General features: G+C 38.8%; 1 protein-coding gene across 1 annotated transcript; it reads left to right on the top strand.

Moving 5' to 3' along the window:
* Positions 1-87: 87 nt before the first annotated feature.
* Positions 88-27672, top strand: LOC127628676 (DNA (cytosine-5)-methyltransferase 3B-like). The gene is made up of 22 exons (XM_052105465.1): positions 88-126; positions 1102-2624; positions 4227-4374; positions 4508-4600; positions 4974-5110; positions 10411-10470; positions 10587-10730; positions 10912-11019; positions 11736-11877; positions 12399-12689; positions 12788-12832; positions 12925-13004; positions 14068-14180; positions 22913-23096; positions 23215-23299; positions 23559-23704; positions 24743-24833; positions 26063-26211; positions 26318-26403; positions 26584-26653; positions 26771-26892; positions 27382-27672. Exons 2-22 carry the CDS (start codon positions 1167-1169, stop codon positions 27536-27538), a joined length of 3909 nt encoding a protein of 1302 aa, XP_051961425.1. The 5' UTR covers positions 88-126; positions 1102-1166; the 3' UTR covers positions 27539-27672.
* The last annotated feature ends 60 nt before the right edge of the window (positions 27673-27732 follow it).

Genomic DNA, 27732 nt, shown 5'->3' with positions numbered 1-27732 from the left:
GCATGGTGTGTTTTTTCAGGTGTTGCAGTTTGCCAGTTGTTGGACAAAATTCAACTTGGATCTGTCAACTTATATAAAGTTGGAAGAAAAAAACGCTATAAGCTTCTACAGGAGGCCTTCAACAAGGTGCAAATTAAGAAAGCCAGTTTTTACAGATTCATGAGATACAACTCCAGATTAGTTGAACTTTATGTGTAAATAAATGTATCAAAAATACTGTTATTAGATGGTGATGATATTGACATGTTTTATTTATCACATTTACATGCACTTAAGATAATAGTTTAGTCTAGGAAAAAATTTGACATTTCTGGGAGTACAGTGGAAAAAACATACACTATAAAATACACCCATTTTATACACACCCATTTAAAATATTACTTCTGTCACTCACCTCTGTATATGCGCTCGTACATTTTTATGTTTGAGGGAAACCTGCAATGGAGAATAAAATGGCAACGTGTTCCTCAGATTCCATGTTTGTTATTTACACTAGCGTTGCAGGAAAATTACGTTGCTGTGGAAAAAGTTGCTTACTAACCCGAGCCGCAAGAATTTAGGAGTAAAGAGAAAGCTGCAAATTCAGTGTATTTAAACTGGAACGCCGCTTTCCAGCCTTAAGTAGCTTTCTTGCAGTAGATGGCTGTACATGTAAATGAGTTAATTGTCAAAATAGGTTTCTTCCTCCTCTTAAAGGAACTGGAGGTGAAATTGTTGGTGAACAGAGACAACCTGAAAACATCAAATAAAATAAAATCACTTTATTGTCACACTACCATGTACACAAGTGCAACAGTAGGTGAAATTCTTGTGTGCAGGTCCAAGCAACATAGCAGTCATGACAGTGACGAGACATATACCATACATCAGATTTGCTTACATGGTTTACAGTGTTTATGAGCACAGTTCTGTGGGGCAGAAGTACAATCCTCAGGAGGGTTGTGGTGAACAGAAAGAAGTGTCATTAATGTCAAGACTTGAGTTTGAAACATTTAGTTGTCTGTTTTTGGGTTGCTTATTTTATTTTTATTGCCTTTAGCACAATGAAAAATTACCTTTGCTTGTCACGTTTGCTGACTTTTTTCTTCATTTTATTGATAGCAAAGAAGGAGAAACATACTACAAGTCTCTACAGTGTTGCAGATACAAAGACTCCAACCCAGAACATGACAAAAGCTAAGAAGGAAAGAGATGCTGAATCCTTGTATTCTTCCTCCTGCAACCCGGCTATTGTGCATTTCATCAGAAAGTATTGTCCACCTACCACAACTGATGCTTTCTTAAAAAGGCTCAGGCTAGTATTAGGCCAGAGATACCTAGAAGACATAGTAGCCATTTGCAGTCAGGCACCATACTGCCTTTATTTATATCATGGAGTGGAGCTTGAGGACAAGAAGGAGGCTACTGTGGTCCTGCTGGGATTCTTTGACAGAGCTACTGGAGAAAAAAAGATCAGACTGCTTGATGTCTTTCACCCTAAAGACGAGACTGCTAATGCCATCTGTGGCTGCATTGCAGATATCCTGGAGAAGTTCAAAATACCTTTAATAAACATGGCCATCATTTATTCAAATTTCCCAGATCATGAATATCTTCCCTCAAGTTTGAAGAAGTTTAAATCTGATATTGTGTCTTTATGTGGGCTTACAGATTTGGCAGGACAAGTGTGTCATAGTGGTGTCATAGCAATGGAGTATTCAGAGCTGATTCAGAATCTCATCACAGAGATCTACAAACACTTTCCATCTTTCCCAGATGCTCTAAAAAGTGTGATTGAAGATGTTGAGGGGTCATACTTGAATGAACTCTTAACATCTGATTGCTCTCTCTTCTGGAGAATAATCCACAAAATGACTATTGCTTGGTCAGACATTGAGAAATACTTTGGATGTCAGGAGAACAGTATAGATGTACAAGCAATCTGTCTTCTTCTTAGGGATCCTAAAGTAAGACTGAATGTCCTGTTTCTTAGCTATGCTTTGCAGCCGCTTTGTAATTTTCAGGAGAATTTTAACCAAGGGGTCAGTGTGACACAACTCCTCCAAGATGCTTCTCGGTTACTGAAATCCTACACAAAGAGCTTCCTCAGACCTGGAGCAGTAGAGTATTTTCTTCGGAGAGGGAAGGCCTCCCTTGTGAAGGAGACAGTGGGACATTTACCTAGAGGAGAGGTTGAAGTTGGCAAGCAGGCAGCTGACTTTCTTCAGCAGAATGCCACAAAGCTGACCGACTACTTGGAGAACTTCCATAGGTCCATCATCTCCTTCTACACGACCGTTACTCTTAGTATTGTCAAACGTTTACCCTTTCCAGACTCCACACTGAGAAACTTGTCTTCAGTGTTGTGTCCAGGGAACAAGCTTGAGGTGACTGGGAAAGTAGTCCAAGATTTAGGTGTCTGTTTCGGAGTTTGCTCAAGCCCTGAGAATGTCAGCTTGCTGACAGATGAGTTTTTGGAGTACCAAATCATTGATGGGGGTGACATGCACTCAGAAGACCAGTCGATGGAGCAGTACTGGAAGAGTGAGCTGAGGATTATGGGAAGGACATCCAGTTTTGGGAAATTAATCCTTAGCCTGTTGGCCATGCCGAGAACATTAAAAAAAGAGATAATATTTGAGCAGGTGAGTCACTTAATTATGAGCAGCTTGATTGCTTTTGGAAACATTGCCCTCAAAGCATGTTTTCTCAAACCACTTTTGGAAGAATTTTAGGCTTGCTGTCGTTTTCCACAGACAATTACTTTGACTCATCCCTCAGTTTGTAAAAACAAACAAAAATTGTGTTAAAGCCCAAAATATACTTCAGTTTTTACATGCTAATTTGTGCGTACAGTCGAACGCTCAGCCTTTCAAAGTATACTCCATTTGAGAGTGTGCGTTATCACAGGCTGTCGATGTGTGCACACTGCAACTGCCATGTGATACTGCACTTTCTCTTCTAGAGTTTAGATACATAACGTTATCTTCATAGTCTTTCAGACTCATGTTAAGTCAAGCTTTATTTTAAGCCCAAGGTTTGGTGGAGCATAAAATGTTTAACAAATACAGATATTTTCTGACTTTAATACACACACATTTTATTAATGTGCACATCCACAGTTGATTTCACCATGGTCAGTGTTTACGTTGTCTTCTAGCACTGTTTTGCTAAAGCACCTGCCCAAGATTGAGTAAAGCCACCTTGTGGACCCACTCATTACTGAAAACTATTTCAGACGCATGCGCAGACTATGTGTGCAGAAGATAATCTGTCTGCATGCTCTGTTGATGACGAAATTTAAGTCACTTTCACTTCTGAATGCATAAAATCGAAGTATATTTTAGGCTACAATAACAATATTTTAGGCTAGAGTTATACCTCCTACACACTACATGACTGTCAAAGATGTCGGATCGTGGTACCGTTCATATTACACACCTGTCTGTCTTGTCATGGAAGTCGTTTTCAAATTACACAAGGAATAGGCAACAGGGGTGAACACATATTGAGGTTACAGTGAGGCACTTACAATGGAAGTGAATGTGGCCAATGTTTGGAGGGTTTAAACACAGAAATGTTAAGCTTATAATTCTATAAAAGCACTTGCATTTATTCTTCTGGTAAAACAAAATTTTTTGAGCTGTTAAGTCATTTAAATCGTAATTTGTCCAGTCATTTTAGGGTCTTAAAGTATGTTGACTTTACACTTTACATTTACATCATCACAAATATGCTCCTTTTAGAAAAGGAGCATATTTGTGGTAATCAATATATAATAGATAGTATAGAATCCTTTATTTTGGTCACACATTATATACACAGTTTTTTGCATATACAGTGAAATGTATTAGTTTTCACATATCCCAGCTAAGCTGGGGTCAGAGTGCAAGGTCAGCCATGATACGGCGCCCCTGGAGCAGATAGGGTTAAGGGCCTTGCTCAAGGGCCCAACAGTGGCATCTTGGTTGTGCTGGGGCCTGAACCCCCTCGAATAAGCTCAACTTGTGTTGAACCCAGAATTTTCCTTTAACTTGGTTTGAACCCAGGCCAGAACATTCCTGTATGATCAACCACTGTATATGATCTTTAAATAGTGTTCAACAACACTTACTAAGCTGCGTCATAATCTGGGACGGTGATTGCATGTTCCAGTTCTTTGGTTTTATGTGCGTGTGGCATAATAAAGAAGCTTGGGCCTCTTAATAAAAGTATTTTTTATATTTGTGTTTTTGGTTGTATCTCAGCTGTTTGAACACACTGACAACCTCAAGGAGGAAAAAATAGAGGACGGTGAGGAAAAGGACATTGCAGAGGATGATGTCACAGACAGCAGCTCATATAAAAGTGCTCCGTCACATCTTAGCCCAGAGACTCAGGGCAGCATCATATCCGGTATACACCACATTGCTCATGGTAGATATGTTATAACATTACAGCATCGCAACAAACATTTTGGACTATATATTCAAGGAGCTCATGTCTATTTGCTTTTTACCACCTTCTTACAAACGCATTTGATTCTCAGATGTCATTGACCTGACTGAAGTGGAGGACGTTGTGCCAATCGACGTGGATGACATTGCACCGATCTCTTGTGAATCAGACACAGAAAGTGAAAGTAATACAAAATGTTTAAGAACCTGTTCAAATATATTAGCTAGTGTCGTTTTATCCTTTGAACATGGTAAAAAATTTCAGCCCAATAAAATTTAATATTTAAGTTTAGTTGCTGCATTAAATTTTTAAGTAAAATCAGAATAGCGCCAGTCACATCCTGCTGTGATATGCTTTCTTTCAATTACTTTATTTACTGTTGAAGAAAATCGAGTTGAAACCCTGAAAACTCTTTAAGTCGAGTAGAAATGATAGAAATTAATGTTATAATTTAAATGGATGCTAATAAAGATGTATTGATTTTACAGTGCATGATGCTGCAGTATAAACAGGGCCTCAGTTAAACTCCCTTTGTTTTTGCCCTTGTTTCTTTTCAGAGGCTCACCCATATGTGTCCGTAGTCATAGTTGATGATGATGGTGATAACACCACTGATGATGATGACGATTACAACAATAGTGATGATGATGTCATATGGACTAATACTATGTATCAAAAGGTAAATATCTATTCAGTTCTAGCAGATTCTTTTAAAATGATTGGGAGAAATTGGAACACTCAACCAATGAGCTGAGCACCAAACAGTCAACGGACATAGAAAGGAAGTCCCGCCTTACAGATAAAAGAGCCAATCATCTTTTAGATACAGACATCATTTGTCAATCAACTTAAGAATGTGCATGAACTATACGCCGATATATTTTTTTTTGAGTAATATAAAGTAAAGTATCACAATTTATGATTCTGGTATTGTGAGATTTTATTACGGTTAATTTTATTGTTATCTGTTTTTGAGATTTTGGTCTTTCTCCATTCAAGTAGATAGGAGTTGCACTGGCATGACTGGAAATAGCCTCCCAAGAGCATTCCAAAAGTGGCCAACGGTGGACTGACTAACTAGGAAGACTTTGGTTCTAGTCAGTGTATGAAATTCTCTTTTTTGCCCACCAGCCACAGTGGCGGGTGAATGCCCAATTTATTTCCAGCCACTTTGATTTTTTTAAACAGCCACTTTGATAAATACACCGATCAGCCACAAAATAAAAACTACCTGCTTGCATCTCAGAATAGCATTCTGAGATGCTATACTTCTCACCACAATTGTACAGAGCGGTTACCTGAGTATCTGAGTTACCGTAGACTTTGTCCGTTCAAACCAGTCTGCCCATTCTCTGTTGACCTCTCTCATCAGCAAGGCATTTCCGGCCACAGAACTGCCACTCACTGAATGTTTTTTTATTTTTGGCACTATTCTGAGTAAATTCTAGAGACTGTTGTGTAAGAAATTTTCCCACATTGTTAATAAAAGAGTGATTTCCTCCACTTCCTACCTCCCATCTAGTTCTCACGGCACCCTGGCACCAAAAACCACAGGCCCAGTTCCCCGGACGCAAAAACTATCGTCCCCTTGGTACCCCTCACACGGAGCTTGGACGCATGACTTTTGCTGTCCAGCCCGTTGCACTGGTTGACCAGGACCATCTGACTCGTCAACGCGATTCAATTCGCCAGGCTCCTGCCTCGTTTCAGCATTATTCGCTCCACTTCGATGCGCAGCGAATACACCAGCACCTTAGAGGTAGAGATTACAATTCTGCTACTCAAGGACACGATAGAGCCTGTCCCTCCAGCCGAGATGAAGAAGGGTCTCTACAGCCCTTACTTAATCGTACCCAAAAAAGAAAAATTTATACAAACTCCCGTTTAAAATGCTCACGCAAAAACAGATTTTAACCTGCGTTCGGCATCAGATTGGTTCGCAGCGGTAGACCTGAAGGACGCATACTTCCACGGGCATCCGCATACTCAATTACCTCGACAACTGGCTCATTCTAGCTCATTCTCAAGAGTTACTATGCACTCACAGGGACCAGGTGCTCAGGCACCTCAGCCGTCTAGGGCTTCAGGTCAACTGGGAAAAGATCAAGCTCTCCTCGGTTCAGATCATCTCTTTTCTCGGCATGGAATTAGACTCAGTCTCAATGACAGTGTGCCTCACGAATGAGCGCATGCAGTCGGTGCTAAGGTGCCTCGCTCTCTTCGAGCCCAGCACAGCGGTTCCTCTAAAACAGTTCCAGAGGCTCCTGGGGCATATGGTATCCTTGCCCGCTGTTGCGCCACTCGTTGATGCATATGAGACCGCTTAAGCACTGGCTTCAGACTCGAGTCCCGAGATGGGCATGGCACAGCGGCACATACCGTGTGTTAATCACCCCTTCCTGCCTTCAGACTTTCAACCCTTGGACAGACCTCTGTTTTCTGCAGACTTTTCTCCCCCTACAGCAGTTGTCCACATGTGAGGTGTCCAGGCGTCCAGTAGCTTGCGGTATTCCATGCCCTGCGGAGGTTTCTCCCGCTGATTTGGGGCAAGCACGTCTTGATCCGTTCAGACAGCACCGCGACGGTAGCGTACATAAATCCAAGGTGGTGTGCGCTCTTGTCATATGTCACCACTCGCCCGCCATCTCCTCTTTTGGACCCAGGTCGCTGCACGGCATTCATATCCCGGGCAACCTCAACACGACAGCGGATGCGCTGTCGCGACAGGTCTCGCTCAGCAGAGAGTTGAGGCTCCACCCCCAGGTCCAGCTGATTTGGGGCCGGTTCGGCATGGCACAGGTAGATCTCTTTGCCTCCCAAGACAATTCCCACTGCCCGCTCTGGTACTCCCTAACTGAGGCCCCTCTTGGGACAGACGCGCTGGCACACAGCTGGCCCCGGGGGCTGCGCAAGTATGCATTTCTCCCTGTGAGTGGCTGTCCCCCTCCTCCTTGAAGGTGTATGTAGCCGCTATCACGGCCCACCACGACGCAGTGGACGGCAAGTCCTTGGGTAAGCACGACTTGATTATCAGGTTCCTTATAGGTGCCCGGAGGCTGAATCCTCCCCGGTCAAGCCTGTTCCCCTCCTAGGATCTCTCAATGGTCCTCTCGGTCCTTCAGAGACCCCCCTTCGAGCAGCTTGACTCAGTTTAGCTCAAGGCCCTCTCCTTGAAGACAGCCCTCCTGATAGCACTAGCTTCAATCAAGAGGGTTTGGGACCTGCAAGCGTTCTCTGTCAGCAACACTTGCCTGGTGTTCGGTCCGGCAGATACTCACGTCATTCTAAGACTGCGACCAGGCTACATGCCCAAGGTTCCTACGTTCCTCCCTCAGATAGGACCTGCCACCGCACCACTTCCACGTGTGGCTTGACAACCCATGTGAAGTATTGGCCATATGTTACCTCCCCCCAGTCTGGGCAGGATGTGGTCTCCGCAGGGTCTTTTCCCCCTGATAGAATAGGAACGGAAAAGATCGCCTTCCCCTATGCATTTCATAGCGTTAAGCCGCTTTATGCTCTATAACGAGAAACATAAAGAGAGAAAAGGCAGCGGCTGGCCGGCTTGCTCCCATGATAATCATGTCGCCTGTTCCCCCCTTAGGGGTGCTGGGAACCTAAGGTCTGTGTATGACACCTTTTTTTGGGGTGTTGGGGAGGGTTACGTGCGGCCGATACAGTTGCTTCTAGCACGCAGTAGCTTGCTTGCACCTGTGTCAGCAGTTGGTCTAGTGCATGCCGTTATTAACTCTTTCCCCGCCAGCGTTTTTAAAAAAAAGTTGCCAGCCACCGCCAGGGTTTTTGACGATTTTTGCTAAATTTTAATGGCCCGCAGAATATTTTCTTCCATGAATATATGAAAATGCTATATATCAAAATAAAGATCTAGGCCTCTGCTTTTAGGCAAAAAAAACGATTTTATTTTATCTTCATTTGTTCTTTTTTTATTGCGACTTGAACAGAGGTAGGTTTTGTCAAAAAACAACATTTCAGACAAAAAGCTGAGAAAAAGGCATGTTTATGTCTGATATTTTGAGCTTCTCATACTCCACTTCATGTTTGAGAAGATAGCAGTCTGTTTCTTTGATCAAAGAGTTGCGTACTCTTTCAAAACATGCGCAGGGGTCTTCCTTACCGTATAACACCTAAAACACGGAAACCCGGAAAATTCCGTGTTTGGCGGGGAAGCGTTTTTTCATAAAATACGGAAAATTCCGTGTTTGGCGGGTAAAGAGTTAAATGGGACCAGATAATCTTGTTTCTCACAGTCTGAGAGTCCTTTGGGTGCTTTTTTGTGTCTTGCACTGAGGAGAGGCCTCCATCTGGCCACTCTGCCATAAAGCCCTGATCGGTGGAGTGTTGCAGTGATGGTTGTCCTCCTGCAAGTTTCTCCCATCTCCACACATGATATGTGGAGTTCAACCAGAGTGACCATCGGGTTCTTGCTCATCTCTCTTACCAAGGCCCTTCTCTCTCAATTGCTCAGTTTGGCTGGGTGGCCAGCTCTAGGAAGAGTCCTGGTTGTTCCAAACTTCTTCCATATAAGAAATATGGAGGCCATTGTGCTCTTGGGAGCCTTACTTTTTTGTAGCCTTCCCCAGATCTGTGCCTCGATACAATCCTGTCTCTGAGCTGTGCAGGGAGATCCTTTAACCTCATGGCTTGGTTTTTTTGCTCTGATATGCATTATCAGCTGTGAGACCTTATATAGACGGGTGTGTGATTTTCAAATCATGTCCAATAAACTTAATTTGTCGCAGGTGGACTCCAATCAAATTGTAGAAAAATCTCAAAGATGATCCAAAAAAATGTGATGCACCTGAGCTAAATATCAAGTGTCATAGCAAAGGGTCTGAATACTTATGTCAGTGTGATATTTCTGTTTTTCTTTTTAATTAATTTGCAAAGTTATCAAAAATCTGCTGTTTGTTTTTTAATTTGTCATTATGGGGTATACACCGTAGATTGATGTGAAAAAAAATAATATAAAGCATTTTAGCATAAGGCTGCAACATAAAAAAAAAAGGGGTCTGAATAATTTATGAATGCACGGTATATATATATACATATATATATTTTACATATATATAAATATATATACACTGGCAGCCAAAAGTTCGGAATAATGTACAGATTTTGCTCTTATGGAATAGAAATTGGTACTTTTATTCACCAAAGTGGCATTCAACTGACCACAGTGTATAGTCAGGACATTAATCATGTGAAAAATCCTCCACGTGCAGCAATGACAGTTTTGCAGATCCTTGGCATTCTATCTGTCAGTCTCCAAATCCACCTTGGCCGCTAGTGGATTAGCAGATAATTCCCTCTCTGATGACTCCATATAATCTATCTGTTTCTCGATATCCCCCACTCTTGTAACCACCTCAGAGAATTTCGTCTCCATGGCATCGATCGATTGACATATCAATATCCTCCAAGTCAGTAACAACCTTCATTAGCATTGCTGACATGTTCAACATCTCTCACCAAATTTCGCTAATTTCTCCGACCAGATCGGCTCCCTGGCTCGGGGCCTTCTCTGGGGTGTCAGCTTGAGAACGTTCTCCAGTGCCCAAGGATTTTGAATTCTTTGAAATATTGTCCTCCTAGAACAGTTATGTAACATAGTCAATCGAATCTCACCGGTTTATGACATTAATAGTGTTAAAACTAGCAAAGTGCGCAGGGCTTGCCGTTCACACGTCCGAACCTCGCATTGCGTCATGGACTCTCCTTTTTACTGTTCTTCAAAAATATAATTAAATGTGCTTTTTCAAACACACGTCTTTGTGTTTAACGGCATTTCTTGTCAATTGTCACTCTGAGACGTCTTACCAGCCACCTGCCATAGTGAAGGGTAGATGAGCAAAATTACCCACCACCGCTCATGAAATACCTGTATTTGGTGGGTGCTAATTTCATATCCTGGTTCTAGTTAAGTTCTAGATCAGTTCTGGATATGTTGATTGAATACTTTGCTATTTTTTCCAGGAAGAGAAAGGAAATATCTCCTCAACACAGAACAAAGAGAAAACCGACATTCCATACCAGGTAAGTTCATAAATTAAAAGGACTTTATGATTACTTCTTTGAATTGTAGTTGCACTAATTTGTGTTAGTAAAGTTCAGACTCTCTATCCAACGATTGCTGTGTTTTCCCCCATTAGGACAGTTTCACAGTTGGTGAGATAGTTTGGGGGGAGATAGAGGGCCTTGGTCTGTGGCCTGGACTGGTTCAGAGCTGGGACAACGAGAGGCCCTGTGGATCCATGCATAAAGTGGTTTTTTTTGGAAACAAGATGGTGTCAGAGGTACAAACAGAGAGTCTGTGGATGATTATGCAGTGTTTTAAGGTAGTGAATAAGGATGCTAAATGTGGATTAATTGTGTCACTAGTGACTATGTAAATCAAGCTAATATGCCAGCAAAACTTTACCTTTATTTGCTAGCTTTTGTTGGAAAGATTAAATGTTCTATTGTTTTATATTGCAGATCCATTCAGACAATATCCAGCCATTCTCTTCATTTGTCAAGTGCTTCTCTTCCAAATCATTTGCTACAGTAACTATGTATAAAGATGCAATCTTCAGTTCTCTGCAGGTAATGCAAATTTAGTTTTGCTTTCACTATTTTGTCATGCTCTAAGGTCCTATTACCAGGATGCAGATTATGGTTTAGTTTGGTATAACAGTATAGAAAACGAGTACTGGTAAAGCAGTCCAAGTTTACACCTATTTTAGCACTTCTTTGGAAATCTTGACTTCTTGTAACTGGCTCTAAGTCTCAAAACATAATCTACACTAGTATGTGATGGCAAATACTTCAGGCTATCATCACATAATGCAAGTGTGAGCTACATGAATAAGAACTCATTTTAATTGCATAGTCATTTAAAGGGAAAACTGTAACCCCCTTGAGTACTGCAGTTTGATACTTGTTAGTAACGTAAGAATGCATGTGAAAGGAATAGTTCACCCAAAACTGATAATTGTCTATAATTTACTTACCTTTATGCCATCTTAAACTCACATGACTTTCTTCTACAATGCAATTTGATTGGGTCCATTGCTTTCAAACTCCGAAAAGACATAAAGGCATAAAAAGGTAATCCATGCAGGTAATCAATGTGTACATGCACAGAACGCATGCACAGCGCTCTGCACTTGCATCAAGTGCAATGACGTGTTAAAGAGATACCAGAGTTTAGGATTGACATGGCATAAGAATAAGTAAATAATTAGAGAATTATAATTTTTGGAAAAAATTAAAAACAGAAAAATTATCTAAAATTGCTCATTTTCACATTGTGTTTCTAGGTGGCTTGCAAGCGCAGTAGAATGTTTTTTTCTCCTGAGTCTGACTCTAAGGATGAGCTGCTAAGGGTTATGTTGGAATGGGCCTTTAGAGGCTTTGAGCCATCAGGTCCAGATGGGCTTCGACCTCAATCAAAAGACAAAGGTGTGCAACAGTATTTCAATATATGGACTGTAGTATCAAACTTGTAGTAATACTATAGTAATACCGCCACCCCTGTCCACACACACACACAAATTGTCAAAAAAAAATATATCTTCCAGACGAGGACAGTTCATAGTTACCAGGGAACATAAAAGTACTCCATACGACTCATGCGCTAAGTTTGGTCAAATTGTCATCTTTTACACACTCTCCTGTTGTGCCAAACCCGTATGATATCCAACCTGTGCCATACCTGATTTGAGAGCTTGACAGGCCATTGTTAGTATAAACTGTCATCAAAAAAAAGATCAATGTTAAGATTTTTTTAATAGTTATTTGTTTGTGTGTGTGTGTGTTTCACATGAAAAAACAGCATACAGGTTTGAAACTAAACGAAGGTGAGTAGATAATGAATTAATTTTTATTTTTTGGTGAAGGATCTGTTTTGTATACATTGTTAATTTTCTGTGTATTTACAAGTGTTATCTTTTCTTTAGAAAATGCTGCTATGTCAAAACCAGTGAATGGAACAGCAGGCTCTGTTAACCCCTTTCCAAAGCACAAAGACCATCCAGAAATATTATTTCACTTAACTGTATCTCTGAATAAGCTCTCTGAATCTCTGGACCTTTGCAATGGATCGATAGACCTAAAAAAAGCAGACGTTTACAGAAAACTCATGTATCCAAAATGGAATCGGAAATCCATGCAGAATGTGAAGATTCGTAAAAGAAAATATGTACGCCAGAAAATGCTTGAAAATATCAACCCAAGCATGCAGATCCAGTCAAGACAAAACAGCAAAACAAGACGTATGCTCATAGTACACCATTTAAGTTGCTTATTTCTGTTAAAATTTTGGTTAACCAAAACCTAAGTAACCTTGGTTTTTATTTAATTATTTTCAAAGATGAAATGGTGAATGATGTATTAAAAAAGAAGAATGACATTAAAGGTAAGAAATACATCATTGTACAACTATTTTGCACTACACTGTTGATAATGAGGACATTTCATCTTCCTAATTCTATTCCTCTTTCCCCTCAGATTTCTGTTTATCATGTGGGAGTACATCTGTTGAAGTCCTCCACCCACTTTTTGAAGGCAGTCTATGCTTGAAATGCAGGGTACTGTATGTTTGTGATTGTCGCATATTTGTAATTCACAACGATCCAATCAATGAGACTGATTGAGTAGTTTCGACTGTCCAAAATTCTTTGTATAATTGCATCTATGTTACATTTATATTCTGGAATATTCTGGGTTCAATACAAGTTAAGCTCAATTGACAGCATTTGTGGAATAATATTGATTAGCACAAATATACATTTTGACTTGCCCCTCCTTTCCTTAAAAAAAAAATCTGGGTTACAGCGAGGCACTTACAATGCAAGTGAATGGGTGCCAATTTTTTCAAAAGTATAGACACAAGACATAAACAATTTGCATGTAAACAGGATTTTAGTGTGAAAAAAATATTTTACTAACCGTTTATGTGTAAAGTCAATTTTACTACTTCGTTGCCATGATGATGTAGTCAACCCCTAAAATGACTACAAAAACAACGATTTAAACAAACTTTACAGCTTCTAAAGAGAAGAATTATTGTAAGTGCTTTTATAAAATTATAAGTTTCATATTTCTGCAATTAAACCCTCCAAAAACTGGCCCCATTCACTTCCATTGTATGTGCCTCATTGTAACCTCGAATTTTACTTTTTTAAAGAAAAGGATGGATGAGTCTAAATTCATTTTTGTGGTGATCAACTTTATGGCACAAATGCTGTATATTGACCTTAACTTGTATTGAACCCTGACTATTTCTTTAACTGAAATACAAATTCATATAATTGTAAAAAAACAAACTAATCTAAAATGCATTAAAAATGACTTGTATTTGAATATGAATGTATTTTAGTTTTAGTTGATATACAATATAAGATTTGAAACGTATACAATCACCAAAACAATCTAAAAGTAAACTAAAACTAACAATCATGGTGATAATTAAATTGAAAATAAAATGGAGTTAAAAACTATAAAGACCTTGCTAGGGGGTACTTTGTGTGATTTGTTTGAAAGCCTACACCCTTTGGTGCAGCACTGAACTGTTCTTTGGTTGCTAATGACACTCATTTAAGCTGAAGGATTTCAATGATGTCTGTTTCTGTGTGCTTTTGTCTTATGTAGTATAATTTCACTGAGACGCTGTACCGATATGATGAGGATGGATATCAGTCATACTGCACTGTGTGCTGTTGTGGCATGGAGGTCATTCTGTGTGGCCGTGACAGCTGTTGTCGGTAAGTGTGTTTATGATATGTTTTTTTTTTTGGGGGGGCTGTTTTTTTAATTGTTGATCTATGTAGACAGGAGTCAGACGGACATCTTTGGGTGTTGCATTCCATCAAACTAGCAGCTTGAGATTTACATTTTAAAATGCAACTTTTAAAATACATATGCGTTCTGTTACATTTTGTTGTGCTCTGCATACCCATGGAGTATACAGTAAAATCACAGTGTAGATTATTGACGCAAATTGATAGCATCCAAAATGCCACTATAAGAATTCTCATAATGAGGCCCTGTTTTGTCATGTTTGTTGTTGTTCTTACTGACCTTTAAAGAAATCGAGACTGTGGTTTGCCTATCCTCTAAATATAGTGTAAATTTTAGTGCATGTAAATATTTATGTACTCTACCGTTCAAAAGTTTTGAAAGACATCACATGACATCACATGACTTGAACTTTTCAAAATAAGAGACATGAAAAACAGGAACCAACAGAATAAACGTGACAGATGACTTGGACTTAAAAATTTAGAAAAGCAGCCACTAAGTGCCCAACATAACTGGGAACTCCTTCAATACTGTTTTAAAAGCATCCCAGGGTGATCCCTTCAAGAAGTTGGTGTGATGTTGGTGAAGTTGGTGATCCCTTCAAGAGTATATTTCTGCAAAATCTAGGAGAAGCGTAGCCACTTTGAAGATGTTAAAATATAACACAGTTTTGATTTATTTTGGAGTATTTTTTTTTTGTCACAACATAATTCCCATATTTCCATTTATGTTCTTCCATAGTTGTTATGACTATTATTCTAAAATGTGAAGAAAAAAAAAGAAATAAAGAATAAGTGACCCTAAACTTTTGAATTGTAGTGTTAGGGCTGGGCGATAAAACGATATCGATATATGTAATGATAAAGAAAATCCACGATAACCTCGATATTTAATGCGTGTCGCTAAAACACAAGACATTCGGCTTTCTCAGGCTGTGTTTCCACTGGGGCGGACGAAATCCACTCAAAAGCGCTGACAGTGCTAGGAGAGAGCTTGCTCCGCACCGCTGCCAATCCTACAATCCACCTTGCGAGCATGACGCTCGGCTGTCATAGAAATTAATTGAAAACGCTCTCAGCTTTGCTCACAACACGCCAGTGATAACGTAGTGTCAGACTGGATGAACTTGCTTTTGCTAGCTGCCTTGCTAATAATTAGGTTACGTCGGACACCGGATTGATTCCATCCGCACCGCAAGACTTCATGACAACAGGTGCACCCTCTCATCGTCTCTAGTGAAGAGTGCGACAGAACAACAGTGATGTGGACAACAGCTCTGATCTTTCTGCGCTGTAATCTTGAATATTGTTTTCTAGTAAAGAAAGTGCGATATGTAAATGTATATCATGATAAATATTGATATCGAACAATATGAAAAAGATTATCGTGATAACAATTTTGGCCATATCGCCCAGCCCTAGGTAGTGTGTATGTGTGATGTGTGTATGTATATGTATATATATATATATATATATATATATATATATATATATATATATATATACACACAGTGTGTACTGAAAAGTATTCAGACCCCTTAAATTTTTCACTCTTTGTTATATTGCAGCTATATGCTAAAATCATTTAAGTTAATTTTTTTTCCTCATTATTGTACACATAGCACCCCATATTGACAGAAAAACACAGAATTGTTGACATTTTTGCACATTTATTAAAAAAGAAAAACTGAAATATCACATGGTCCTAAGTATTCAGACCCTTTGCTGTGACACTCATATATTTAACTCAGGTGCTGTCCATTTCTTCTGATCATCCTTGAGATGGTTCTACACCTTCAATTGAGTCCAGCTGTGTTTGATTATACTGATTGGACTTGATTAGGAAAGCCACACACCTGTCTATATAAGACCTTACAGCTCACAGTGCATGTCAGAGCAAATGAGAATCATGAGGTCAAAGGAACTGCCTGAAGAGCTCAGAGACAGAATTGTGGCAAGGCACAGATCTGGCCATGGTTACAAAAAAATTTCTGCTGCCCTTAAGATTCATAAGAGCACAGTGGCCTCCATAATCCTTAAATGGAAGACGTTTGGGTCGACCAGAACCCTTCCTAGAGCTGGCCGTCCGGCCAAACTGAGCTATCGGGGGAGAAGAGCCTTGGTGAGAGAGGTAAAGAAGAACTCAAAGATCACTGTGGCTGAGCTCCAGAGATGCAGTCGGGAGATGGGAGAAAGTTGTAGTAAGTCAACCATCACTGCAGCCATCCACCAGCGAGGGGCATTATGGCAGAGTGGCCCGACGGAAGCCTCTCCTCAGTGCAAGACACATGAAAGCCTGCATGGAGTTTGCTAAAAAAACACCTGAAGGACTCCAAGATGTTGATAAATAAGATTCTCTGGTCTGATGAGACCAAGATAGAACTTTTTGGCCTTAATTCTAAGCAGTATGTGTGGAGAAAACCAGGCACTGCTCATCATCTGTCCAATACAGTCTCAACAGTGAAGCATGGTGGAGGCAGCATCATGCTGTGGGGGTGTTTTTCAGCTGCAGGGACAGGACGACTGGTTGCAATCGAGGAAAAGATGAATGCGGCCAATTACAGGGATATCCTGGACGAAAACCTTCTCCAGAGTGCTCTGGACCTCAGACTGGGCCGAAGGTTCACCTTCCAACAAGACAATGACCCTAAGCACACCGCTAAAATAATGAAGGAGTGGCTTCACAACAACTCCGTGACTGTTCTTGAATGGCCCAGCCAGAGCCCTGACTTAAACCCAATTGAGCATCTCTGGAGAGACCTGAAAATGGCTGTCCACCAACGTTTACCATCCAACCTGACAGAACTGGAGAGGATCTGCAAGGAGGAATGGCAGAGGATACCCAAATCCAGATGTGAAAAACTTGTTGCATCTTTCCCAAAAAGACTCATGGCTGTATTAGATCAAAAGGGTGCTTCTACTAAATACTGAACAAAGGGTCTGAATACTTAGGACCATGTGATATTTCAGTTTTTCTTTTTTAATAAATGTGCAAAAATGTCAACAATTCTGTGTTTTTCTGTCAATATGGGGTGCTCTGTAAATTCAATTAAATGAATTTAAATGATTTTAGCAAATGGCTGCAATATAACAAAGAGTGAAAAATTTAAGGGGGTCTGAATACTTTCCGTACCCACTGTATATATATTTCTTGTTTTAAGCATAAACCTCACTAGATTTTGTTAGATTTCTCTGAAAACAATTTCTCTGAGTGCTGTTCGTGGGATTGTTTTTGCCCATATGTGAACACCAATGATCTAAGTCCCCTTTAAAGCGAACTGATTCTGAGACCATCTCGAGAGGTGGTATGAGTATGGTTCTCTTGTAGCCAGTGGTTCAGTTTGCTAATAACATGCATTTTAAACACAAAGCACTCTGGGCTCACTTGATTTTCCCTTTCGTGTAATGCCAAACATATTTGACATTGACAGCTTAGTATACACCAGTAGTGATGATGCACTGCTTGTTCTGTTTCTATGGAGAAGACAGCATTAGAAACATATAAAACTATTATAAACTGCACATAAAACAAACTCAAAGGTCTTTATTTAGTGTTCTGTGCAAATTAAGATTCAAGAGTTTAACTGGATGCCATGAAAGCCGCATGAAAGTTAAGAAATTATGACAGGAATATGCTACTATTATATTCTATGAATGGAAGTTGCCCGAGACTATAGGTAGATTAAACATTAAATGTGATTAATCTTATTGTTTGTTGTTAATAAAACTAATCTACCATGATTGAATGCTAAATTTAGCTTTGAATCCAGTATTTTTAATACAAAAATACAATGCATTCAGTTATGTTTAATTACTTATCTCTTTTAGTGTATAAAACAATATGTAATTATACACAATTACATAATATTGATGCCAAAGATCAATAAAATAAGTTTTATTGAACATAGACACCTGTCTCATGCTGCTTATTCTTATTCGTTTATTCGTTTAATCATGTTTATATTATTTTACAAGTTAATATGTAGATCTACTTGTACTCTTAACAATAAATATCACCCAAATAATAATAATTATAATCAATATTACAGTTGAAGTCAGAAGTTTACATACACTTATGTTGAAATCATTTAAAAAAAATAATTAACCACCCCACAGTAGGGCTGCAACTAACGATTATTTTGATAATCGACTAATCTAACAATTATAAGAATGATTATTTGACTATTCGGTCAATTATTGCACTGATTAATCATTAGCTCTTAACTGATTATTCAGCTTGTGCCTTGACATAAACGGTTGTATTAAACGTGCTAACTTAATATAAAGAGGACAAAATCATCATACACTTATATTCAAGATCTATTCTCTAAAAGCAAGTCAAAATATCTTATATGTTGCTTCTCAGGTAAATTTATCTTGTTTTAAAAGGCTATTTTTAGATATTTTAAAATATTTAAATATGAATTATTATATTCAACATTCTCCAATAAAAGAAATGTCTTCTGCAGTATAGCTCCTAAAGTAAATGTACATTGTTTGAAAGGAGTTTTAGATATTATTTTTGGAAAACAAGCCAAAAAAGACTAATCAAAAAAGTATTTTGTTGCAGTGTATAATGGGGCTAAGACTACACTCTCTCAACTTTATGTTCACTTCGAGGTTATGGAGCTCAAACATTGTTTAGTGAAGTTGCAAACCTTATAGCCTAAATAAATGCAATGTATAAATCAAAGATAAGAAAGAGGAAATCGAAAGGGAGTGTGGAGAGACTGTGGGAAGTAGCAAATATTCCTTTTGGAATCAAACGCGTCACATTGCCAGAGAGCACGAGGATGTGTTATGCATGCATGGTAGTGCAGCAAAAGGTGAGCTAGTAGGCTACATTACTATTCGATAATAAATTAATAGATAAGTGTGGTATCTTGTTGTTTTTCCATCATGTCAGTGCAGCTGCCAGCTAGATGTGGGCCCAGTTCTGCAGGGTTGCGAACGTCAGAGCACCCTCAATTGAATATATAAGCTTAATAATACTATATATTGGCAAAGCATTTTTCCTTGAATCCTGGCGAACACACAAAAAATCCCTGGATCAAAACCAATAAATGTATGATCTTGCAGAGCAGTGTGTCCTAATTTGCAGGTCGAGCATTCTGCTTTAATGCCTCCATTGTTCATTTGAGCATTTGATTAGTAAAGATTTCCGCTATTGCATAGAGAATTTCATGGCGGAATTATCTCACTTAATCGACCGCCTGTTGCTTTCGATTTCTGCTTTGGGATAAAGTGGCACATAACTGTTTCCCAAAGCCAAAGCCACACCTTAACGATAAGTGAAACGTAAAAACAATTACTCTAGATTAGTGGTTGCAGATAACATCTTCGACATCACTTGCTGCATTCATATGCAGAGAAAAAGCTCGAAATTATTGTACATTAGAAGAAAAAAAAACTTTTCTTAAATGAAGGCAGTGTAATTTGGGAATTAAATAATTTGTATTTGTTTTTGGATCATTAAACATGATTTAATCTAATATATATATTGGACAAAATCTCACTTTATGCAGGACAAATGTTTTTTGTTTGTTAAATCAATGGTTAAACCTTGCTGTACATATAGAGTGCATGCACAAGACATGATTGTTTCACTCATATAAAGTCCAGATTCACTTTATAATCCTTTAAAAAAATCAAGGAAAATCAAAGGGGGCACATGGTATCTACTAATATTATAATTATTATATAAATTACCCCAGTCCTTTAGATTGCAGAATATTTGTACATATAAAATTGTAGGGAATATTAATAAAGCAACAACACTGAAAAAGAGAAAAATATTCACTGCTCTTTTCTGGATAACTTAATACATCCTTTAAAACTGAATACAAAATTAGGATGAAAAATTGCTCATTTTAATTTACAGACCCAACGTCTGATAGCATTAAAATAGAAACCTATTAATATATCAAATCTACAGTATAATCATTCCGTGGAGACAACTGAAAAACAATTATGAATTTCACTATTACCTGCAGTATTTTGATTGGTACCAGTCCATGTTTTCATTATTGCCATAAACGACTTGAAGAAATTTTAGCATTGAAAAGATTATGGTTTTCTGGGTCAGTTGTACACCTTGGGTCCAGTTTAAACTGAGAAGCACAAATGTATGCGTATGCGAGTTTCCGCACCAACACATATGTTTGATCACTTGTAGAGGCATATTTGATTACTTCTTTAGTGCAAAAGTAAATAAAGGTAATTTAGAACTGAAAAAAATGTTAAGGCATTATTTGAAGATGTTCAATGACATATGTGCTAACAGAGAAATATCTGACTGATTACAAATGATAACGAAGATCTGGTAGACCCGATTATCTAACAGCCATTGTAAACCAGTCCAAAATAAACAGCGAGATTTTATATACAAAAACACAATACAATCACATAATTTCAGATGTGTACATTACTAATCATTTGATAATTGAATAAATGTCTGCCTATAGGCTATATTTTACCCAGAGGGGCACCTCAGCCCATGTGGGCAAAGGCACCTCAGCCCCCTGTGTACGTGCTTGGAACCAAGTATACTACAGAGACATTTTAATGCCAGAGCGGGATTTGAAATAAACCTGTGAGTGTGAGCGGTACTTGAGCGGAGCGTCTACTTTGGCCATGAGCGGTTGAGTGGAGGGCACACACATAGACCGTGTTATTGAGCGGAGTGTCACACCACTCCGCTTCACTCACATGCCCTGGCCTACTTTCAAACTCCGTGCCTCTTTGCTTGACATCATGGGAAAATCAAAAGAAATCAGCAAAGACCTCCACAAGTCTGGTTCATCCTTTGGAGCAATTTCCAAATGCATGAAAGTACTACGTTCATCTGTACAAACAATAGTATGCAAGTATAAACACCATGGGACCATGCAGCCATCATACTGCTCAGGAAGAGATGAATGTTGTTTAGCGTGAAAAGTGCAAATCAATCCCAGAACAACAGCAAAGGACCTTGTGAAGATGCTGGAGGAAACAGGAAGACAAGTATCTACAGCCTCAATAAAACAAGTCCTATATCGATATTACCTAAAAGGGCTGCTCTGGAAGGAAGAAGCCACTGCTCCAAAACCACCATTAAAAAGCCAGACTACAGTTTGCAAGTGCACATGGGAACAAATATCTTACTTTTTGGAGAAATGCCCTCTGGTCTGATGAAACAAAAATGTACCTGTTTGGACATAATGACCATCTTTTGTTTGGATTAAAAATGATTCGGCTTGCAAACCGAAGAACACCAAAATTCCAGCAACTTGTGACAAACAAGCTTGTGGAAGGTTACCCAAAACGTTTGACCCAAGTTAAACAATTTATGCAACCAAATACATTTACATTTTACATTTATGCACGTGGCAGACACTTTTATCCAAAGCCATTTACAGTACAGTGCACTTATTACAGGGACAATCCCCCCTGAGCAACCTGAAGTTAAGTGCCTTGCTCAAGGTCACAATGGTGGTGGCCATCGAACTAGTAACCTTCTGATTAACAGTTATGAGCTTAAGCCCACTAAGCCACCACCACTCCTACAAATACTAACAAAGTGTATGTAAACTTCTAACCCACTGGGAATGTGATGAAAGAAATAAAAGATGAAAGAAATAATTCTCTCTACTGTTATTTTGGCCTTTCACATTCTTTTTTCTTCTTCGATTATCTCCCGTTTCTCCCCAATTTGGAATGCCCAATTCCCAATGCATTCAAATCCTCGTGGTGGCATACGAATCTCAGTTGCCTCTACGTCTGAGACCGTCAACCCGCACATCTTATCACGTGGCTTGTTGAGCGCATTACCACATAGACATAGCACGTGTGTAAGCTTCACACCATTCACCACGGCATCCATGCACAAGTCACCACGCGCCCCACTGAGAGCGAACCACATTATAGCGACCACAAGGAGGTTACCCCATGTGACTCTACCCTCCCTAGCATCCAGGGCCAATATGGTTGCTTAGGAGACCTGGCTGGAGTAACTCAGCACACCCTGGGATTCTAACTCGCGAACTCCATGGGTGGCAGTCAGCGTTTTTACTCGCTGAGCTACCCAGGCCTGACATTTCACAATCTTAAAATAAAGTTATGATCCTAACAGACCTAAGACAGGGAATGTTTTTTATGATTAAACCAACAACTATACCACAGTCCAAATCATTGAGATCAGATTTTTTCCCCCCCCATTCTGATGGTTGATGTGAACATTAACTGAAGCTCCTGACCTGTATCTGCATGATTTTATGCACTACACTGCTGCCACAGGATTGGTTGATTAGATAATCGCATGGATAATTGTTGGTGTCAGACAGGCTGGTTTGAGTATTTCTGTAACTGCTGATATCCAGGGATTTTCACACACAACAGCCTCTAGAATTTATCCGAAAGGTGCCAAAAACATATGAGAATAATCTGCAGACAGAAACACCTTATTGATGAGAAAGGGTCAACAGAGAATGGCCAGACTGGTTCAAACTGACAAAGTCTACGGTAACTCAGATAACTTCTCTGTAAAATTGTGGTGAGAAGAATAGCATCTCAGAATGGTATTCTGAGATGCTGGTTGGTGCTCTTTTGGCGAGGGGGACCTACATAAAATTAGGGAGGTGGTTTTAATGTTGTGTCCGAACGGAATTGGAATTGGTAGAAATTGGTTCTTCTCAATGTGATATCTCATCTCTCTCTAGCTCCTTCTGTGTGGACTGTCTGGATATTCTAGTAGGCGAGGGGACCTTTAACAAGCTAAAAAATGTGGACCCATGGATCTGTTACCTGTGTGCACCAGAGAACAGCAATGGAGCCATGAAACCCAGACATGACTGGAGCATCCGTGTGCAGGAATTCTTTGCCAACAACAGTGCCATGGAGTTTGTTAGTGTTTTACTTCATACAAGTAATCTTCATGCAAAAATTTGAGCTGATCTTTCTGATTTAAATAGTTTCACCATGACATTTTTCAAGCAATACTACTGACCTTTGTCCTCTGCAGGAGCCCCATCGTGTTTACCCCTCAATCCCTGCCAACCTGCGACGTCCAATCAGAGTCCTCTCCTTATTTGATGGTATTGCCACAGGTAACTCTTTCCAATACAAGCCCAACTCTTCTCTGCATGGCTGTCGTACTCTGGTTTCAAACTAGTGGGGTTTCATTTGCAAACAACTGGGCCACCGTGCAGACTGTGCCGATGACAAAATTTGATACACAAATACTATGCACGTTCCAAAACTACACTTTGGCCTTAATTCTGTAAGGATATTCCTTGTTTGCTTAGTCTGTTGCATGCAGCTTAATTTGGGCCTGTGGTTTCATTTAAATGCATTTTTGTGTTTCAGGATACCTAGTTCTGAAAGATCTTGGCTTCAAAGTGGAAATATATGTGGCCTCAGAGGTCGATGAAGAGTCTGTTACCGTCTCCATGGTCAACCATGAAGGAAAAATCACTAATGTGGATGATGTTCGAAGAATTACCAAAGATCATGTTCGTTTGCAGAATTCTGTCTTATGTTCACACCGCAGCTGAATGTGGCTCAAATATGATTTTACACTCAAATTTGACAAAGATATGTTAATTGGATGATCATGTGAACAGCCAAAAGCGCTTTGAATCTGACATTTTCAAATTCGATCTGGGCCTTTTTCAGATGTGGAAATAAATTGGTTAGGTATCTGATTTTTTCCAATGTGCCTTCAGTGGGAACAGCCAGGTCAGATTTAATGTGATTTTTTTTTTTTACATCAATCTAACTCAACACTCGTCATTTGTGCACTTGATTTCCGGCATATATAGGCGTGTTGTGGTTTAACTTATAATTGAGAGTCATATCTCTTCTAATTAATGCATTTATTTTTTTAAGGAAAGAAAATAACATAAAGGCTTATCAGTTGGGTTCAACGATTTGATTGGACTATACATTGTAAAATATGCACATGAAAAGATAGATTTATGTAAGTGCTCTAGTCATGTCACTTGTGCAGAAAACAGTTTTCTCAAACCATATCAAAACGTGAATGCAAGCAATTCAATGAAAATCTGAAATAGTTACAGCCAACAACTCTTCTTACCTTACATATGTTACACTGTTTATCCTGTTGTCCTTTTGATTTTATGGTGTGTTTCGCTTTTAAGTAATATTGCACTCTGATTATTAAATTGCACCATACAAAAGCAAATAATTTTTATATATATATATATATATATATATATATATATATATATATATATATATACTTTATCCATCAAGACGTCTTTCACTATCACTTGCTGACATATTAGATTAAGTGTTCTATCCACTTTTACATTTTACAGCTAATTAAATTTTTAAATGCAATTTAATAGATTATTCATATTATAATATTGAACATGCTATATATCAGAGTTTAGTGTGCACACTCAGGGAGTGTTATACGCATGCAGGTCAGGTAATGAGAATTTGATATGGGCTACACTTAAAATGTCATGTGAGCGATCTTACAAAATAGAAAAACATCTTAAGCTTAATCTCTTTTATTGTTTTAGATGAATAAGTGGGGCCCGTTTGATCTTCTCATTGGCGGAAGTCCTTGCAATGATTTGTCCATAGTCAATCCTGCCCGGAAAGGCTTGTTTGGTAAGACACTGTGGCACAGCAGAATCTCACACACAGAAATGCCCTTAAAGGAATGTTCCCGGTTCAACAGAAGTTAAGCTCAATAAACAGCATTTGTGGCATAATATTAATTACCACAAAAATTCATTTTGACTATCCTTCTCTTAAAAAAAAACAGCAAAAATCTTGGCTGCAGTGAGGCACTTACAATGGAAGTGAACGGGGCAATCTATAAACGTTAAAAAACTCACTGTTTCAAAAGTATTTTGAAAGTATATTGACGCTGACTACCACCCCTTGAGTCGCGAGTTCGAATCCAGGGTGTGCTGAATAACTCCAGCCAGGTCTTCTAAGCAACCAAATTGGTAGTTGCTAGGGAGGGTAGAGTCACATGGGGTAACCTCGTGGTCACGTTTATTGGTTCTCACTCTCAATGGGGCGTGTGGTAAATTGTGCGTGGATAGCGGAGAGTAGCATGAGCCTCCAATTGTTGTGAGTCTCCACGGTGTCATGCATGATGAGCCACATGATAAAATGCGTCGATTGAATTTCTCAAAAGCGGAGGCAACTGAGACTTGTCCTCCACCACCCAGATTGAGCTGAGTAACCGCGTCACCACGAGGACCTACTAAGTAGTGGGACTTGGGCATTCCAAATTGGGAGAAAAAGGGATAAAAAAAATAAAAAGTATAGCTACAAGACATAAACAATGTGTGTGTGTGTTAACATGATAAAATAGCTTACTATATATTTTTTGTGTGTGTATATTTATTTCCAATTTTACAACTTTGTTGCCATGACAACATGGCACCGCAAGCACTAAAAGGACTGTAAAAACTACTATTTAAACAACTTTATGGCTCAAATAAGATAACTAAATAAACTTTTAATAGAAGTATTAATGTAAGTGTTTTTATAACTGTTCTGCTTGTAAACCCTCCAAAAATTGGCTCCATTCACTTCCATTGTAAATTCCTCACTGTAACCCAATTATACCTTTTTATTTTATTTTTTTTGAGTGAATGAGTGAAAATAATTTTTTGTGGTAATCAACCTTATGCCACAAATGCTGTCAATTGAACTTAACTTGTATTGAACTTGTATTAATGAACTGTTCACCCAAAGATTATATTTTAAGATGAAACAAATGAGAACATAATCTGTTTCAGTCATTGCACGTTGACCATTTCTATGATCTCTGTTTCTATGAAGTCTTCCCTGACCTCTTATTTTCTCTTTACTTTCTGCAGAGGGCACTGGACGGCTCTTTTTTGAATATTATCGGCTCCTGAGTATTATGAAGCCAAAGGAGGAAGACCCACGGCCATTCTTCTGGCTGTATGAGAATGTTGTGGCCATGACCAACAGTAATAAAGCTGACATTTGCCGCTTTCTAGAAGTGAGATTTTTCCCAGAATACTTGAATCCTGATGTCACACTTTGAAATATATATTTTTTCTAGTGATATAATGTCATACTGTAAGAGTGCGTGTGGTTTGTTTTAGTGTAACCCTGTCCTTGTTGATGCTGTGAAAGTAAGCCCAGCTCACAGAGCAAGATACTTCTGGGGAAACATACCTGGAATGAACAGGTATGTCATTTACACTCATGTTAAAATCATCACATCTGGACTTTATTTTTTATGTAAACAGTCAAGATTGTTGACTGCCATTTTTGCATAAAATGGAACATACTGTGGAAAAGCCATTTGAACTAAGGAAATATGCTGCAGTAGTAAACAGCATTGACTGTTTCGTTCTCTTTCCACCAGACCCATCATACCCTCTATGAATGATAAACTAAGTCTTCAGGAATGTCTGGAGGCCGGCCGCACTGCAAACGTTTGTTAAATACTTCCTATCAATGAGATGCAACCAATAATCAAATATTATAATAATGTCATTACAATATACCTGTGATAGTATTATATAAATGTATTTATTGTTATTGTTTTTCAGTTTGAAAAAGTTCGCACTATCACCACACGCACAAACTCGCTAAAGCAGGGAGCCAATGACGAACATTACCCTGTCACCATGAATGGAAAAGATGACAGCATATGGATCACAGAAATGGAGAAGTAAATTTTACTTTCACTACTCTTTCAATTAAAGGAATAGCTCACCCTAAAATATTCATTCTGTCAGTATTTACTTAACTTCATGTTGTTCTAAACCCATATGTCTTACTGAAATTTTATGTAAGTCCATTTGGCTCAATTCAATACAATGGAGGTAAATTGAGTCTCACTTTAATGCTTTGTAAACACCCAAAAGTGTCATAAATGTAGTCCATGAGACTTGCATCATATACCAAGTCTTCTGAAGGCATATGATCACCTTGTATGTTGAACAGACTGTAGTTGATATTCAGCCAACGGGATATTCAATAAATTATTCTCTTTTGTGTTTAACAGAAAGTTAAATGGGTTTGGAATTCCATGAAGTTGTGTGAAATACAGTTTTTTATTTTTGGGTGAACTATTCCTTTAATGATTCAAGGAAATAAAAAAAATATATAGATATTATTTTGTGTGTAACATACTCTGTTAAATTTACACTTTTGGCAGAATCTTTGGATTTCCAAAGCATTACACGGATGTGAAGAATATGGGCCGTATGCAGAGGCAGAAAGTCCTGGGGAAGTCTTGGAGTGTCCCTGTTATAAGGCATCTGTTTGCACCACTAAAAGATTACTTCGCTTGTGATGAAGTTCCCTTGAAATGAACAGAAGAGACTCGGGGACAGAAGTTTATTGTTACCTCAACTAAACTCTTTTAACTAAAATGTTATAACTAACTGGAAAATTGTTGCCAATGGTGGATGTTATGGAACTTTATCATCTAAATTGAATGCTGCATTAAATCACTGGTCACTTTTTATTAAATATGTAAGTTTCCATAATTGTAATCATGTTTAGC

This window comes from Xyrauchen texanus, chromosome 35 (assembly GCF_025860055.1).
Source record: "Xyrauchen texanus isolate HMW12.3.18 chromosome 35, RBS_HiC_50CHRs, whole genome shotgun sequence".
Taxonomy (NCBI): Eukaryota; Metazoa; Chordata; class Actinopteri; order Cypriniformes; family Catostomidae; genus Xyrauchen; species Xyrauchen texanus.
This window is presented reverse-complemented; position numbering and strand designations above follow the sequence as displayed.

What these genes read in the sequence shown, in the direction of transcription:
- LOC127628676 (XM_052105465.1), top strand. Translation starts at nt 1,167, where the DNA reads ATGACAAAAGCTAAGAAGGAAAGAGATGCTGAATCCTTGTATTCTTCC. An exon ending in ATCAGACACAGAAAGTGAAA is followed by an intron (nt 4,601 to 4,973) that starts GTAATACAAAAT and finishes GTTTCTTTTCAG; the next exon opens with AGGCTCACCCATATGTGTCC. An exon ending in GAAGAATTACCAAAGATCAT is followed by an intron (nt 23,705 to 24,742) that starts GTTCGTTTGCAG and finishes TTATTGTTTTAG; the next exon opens with ATGAATAAGTGGGGCCCGTT.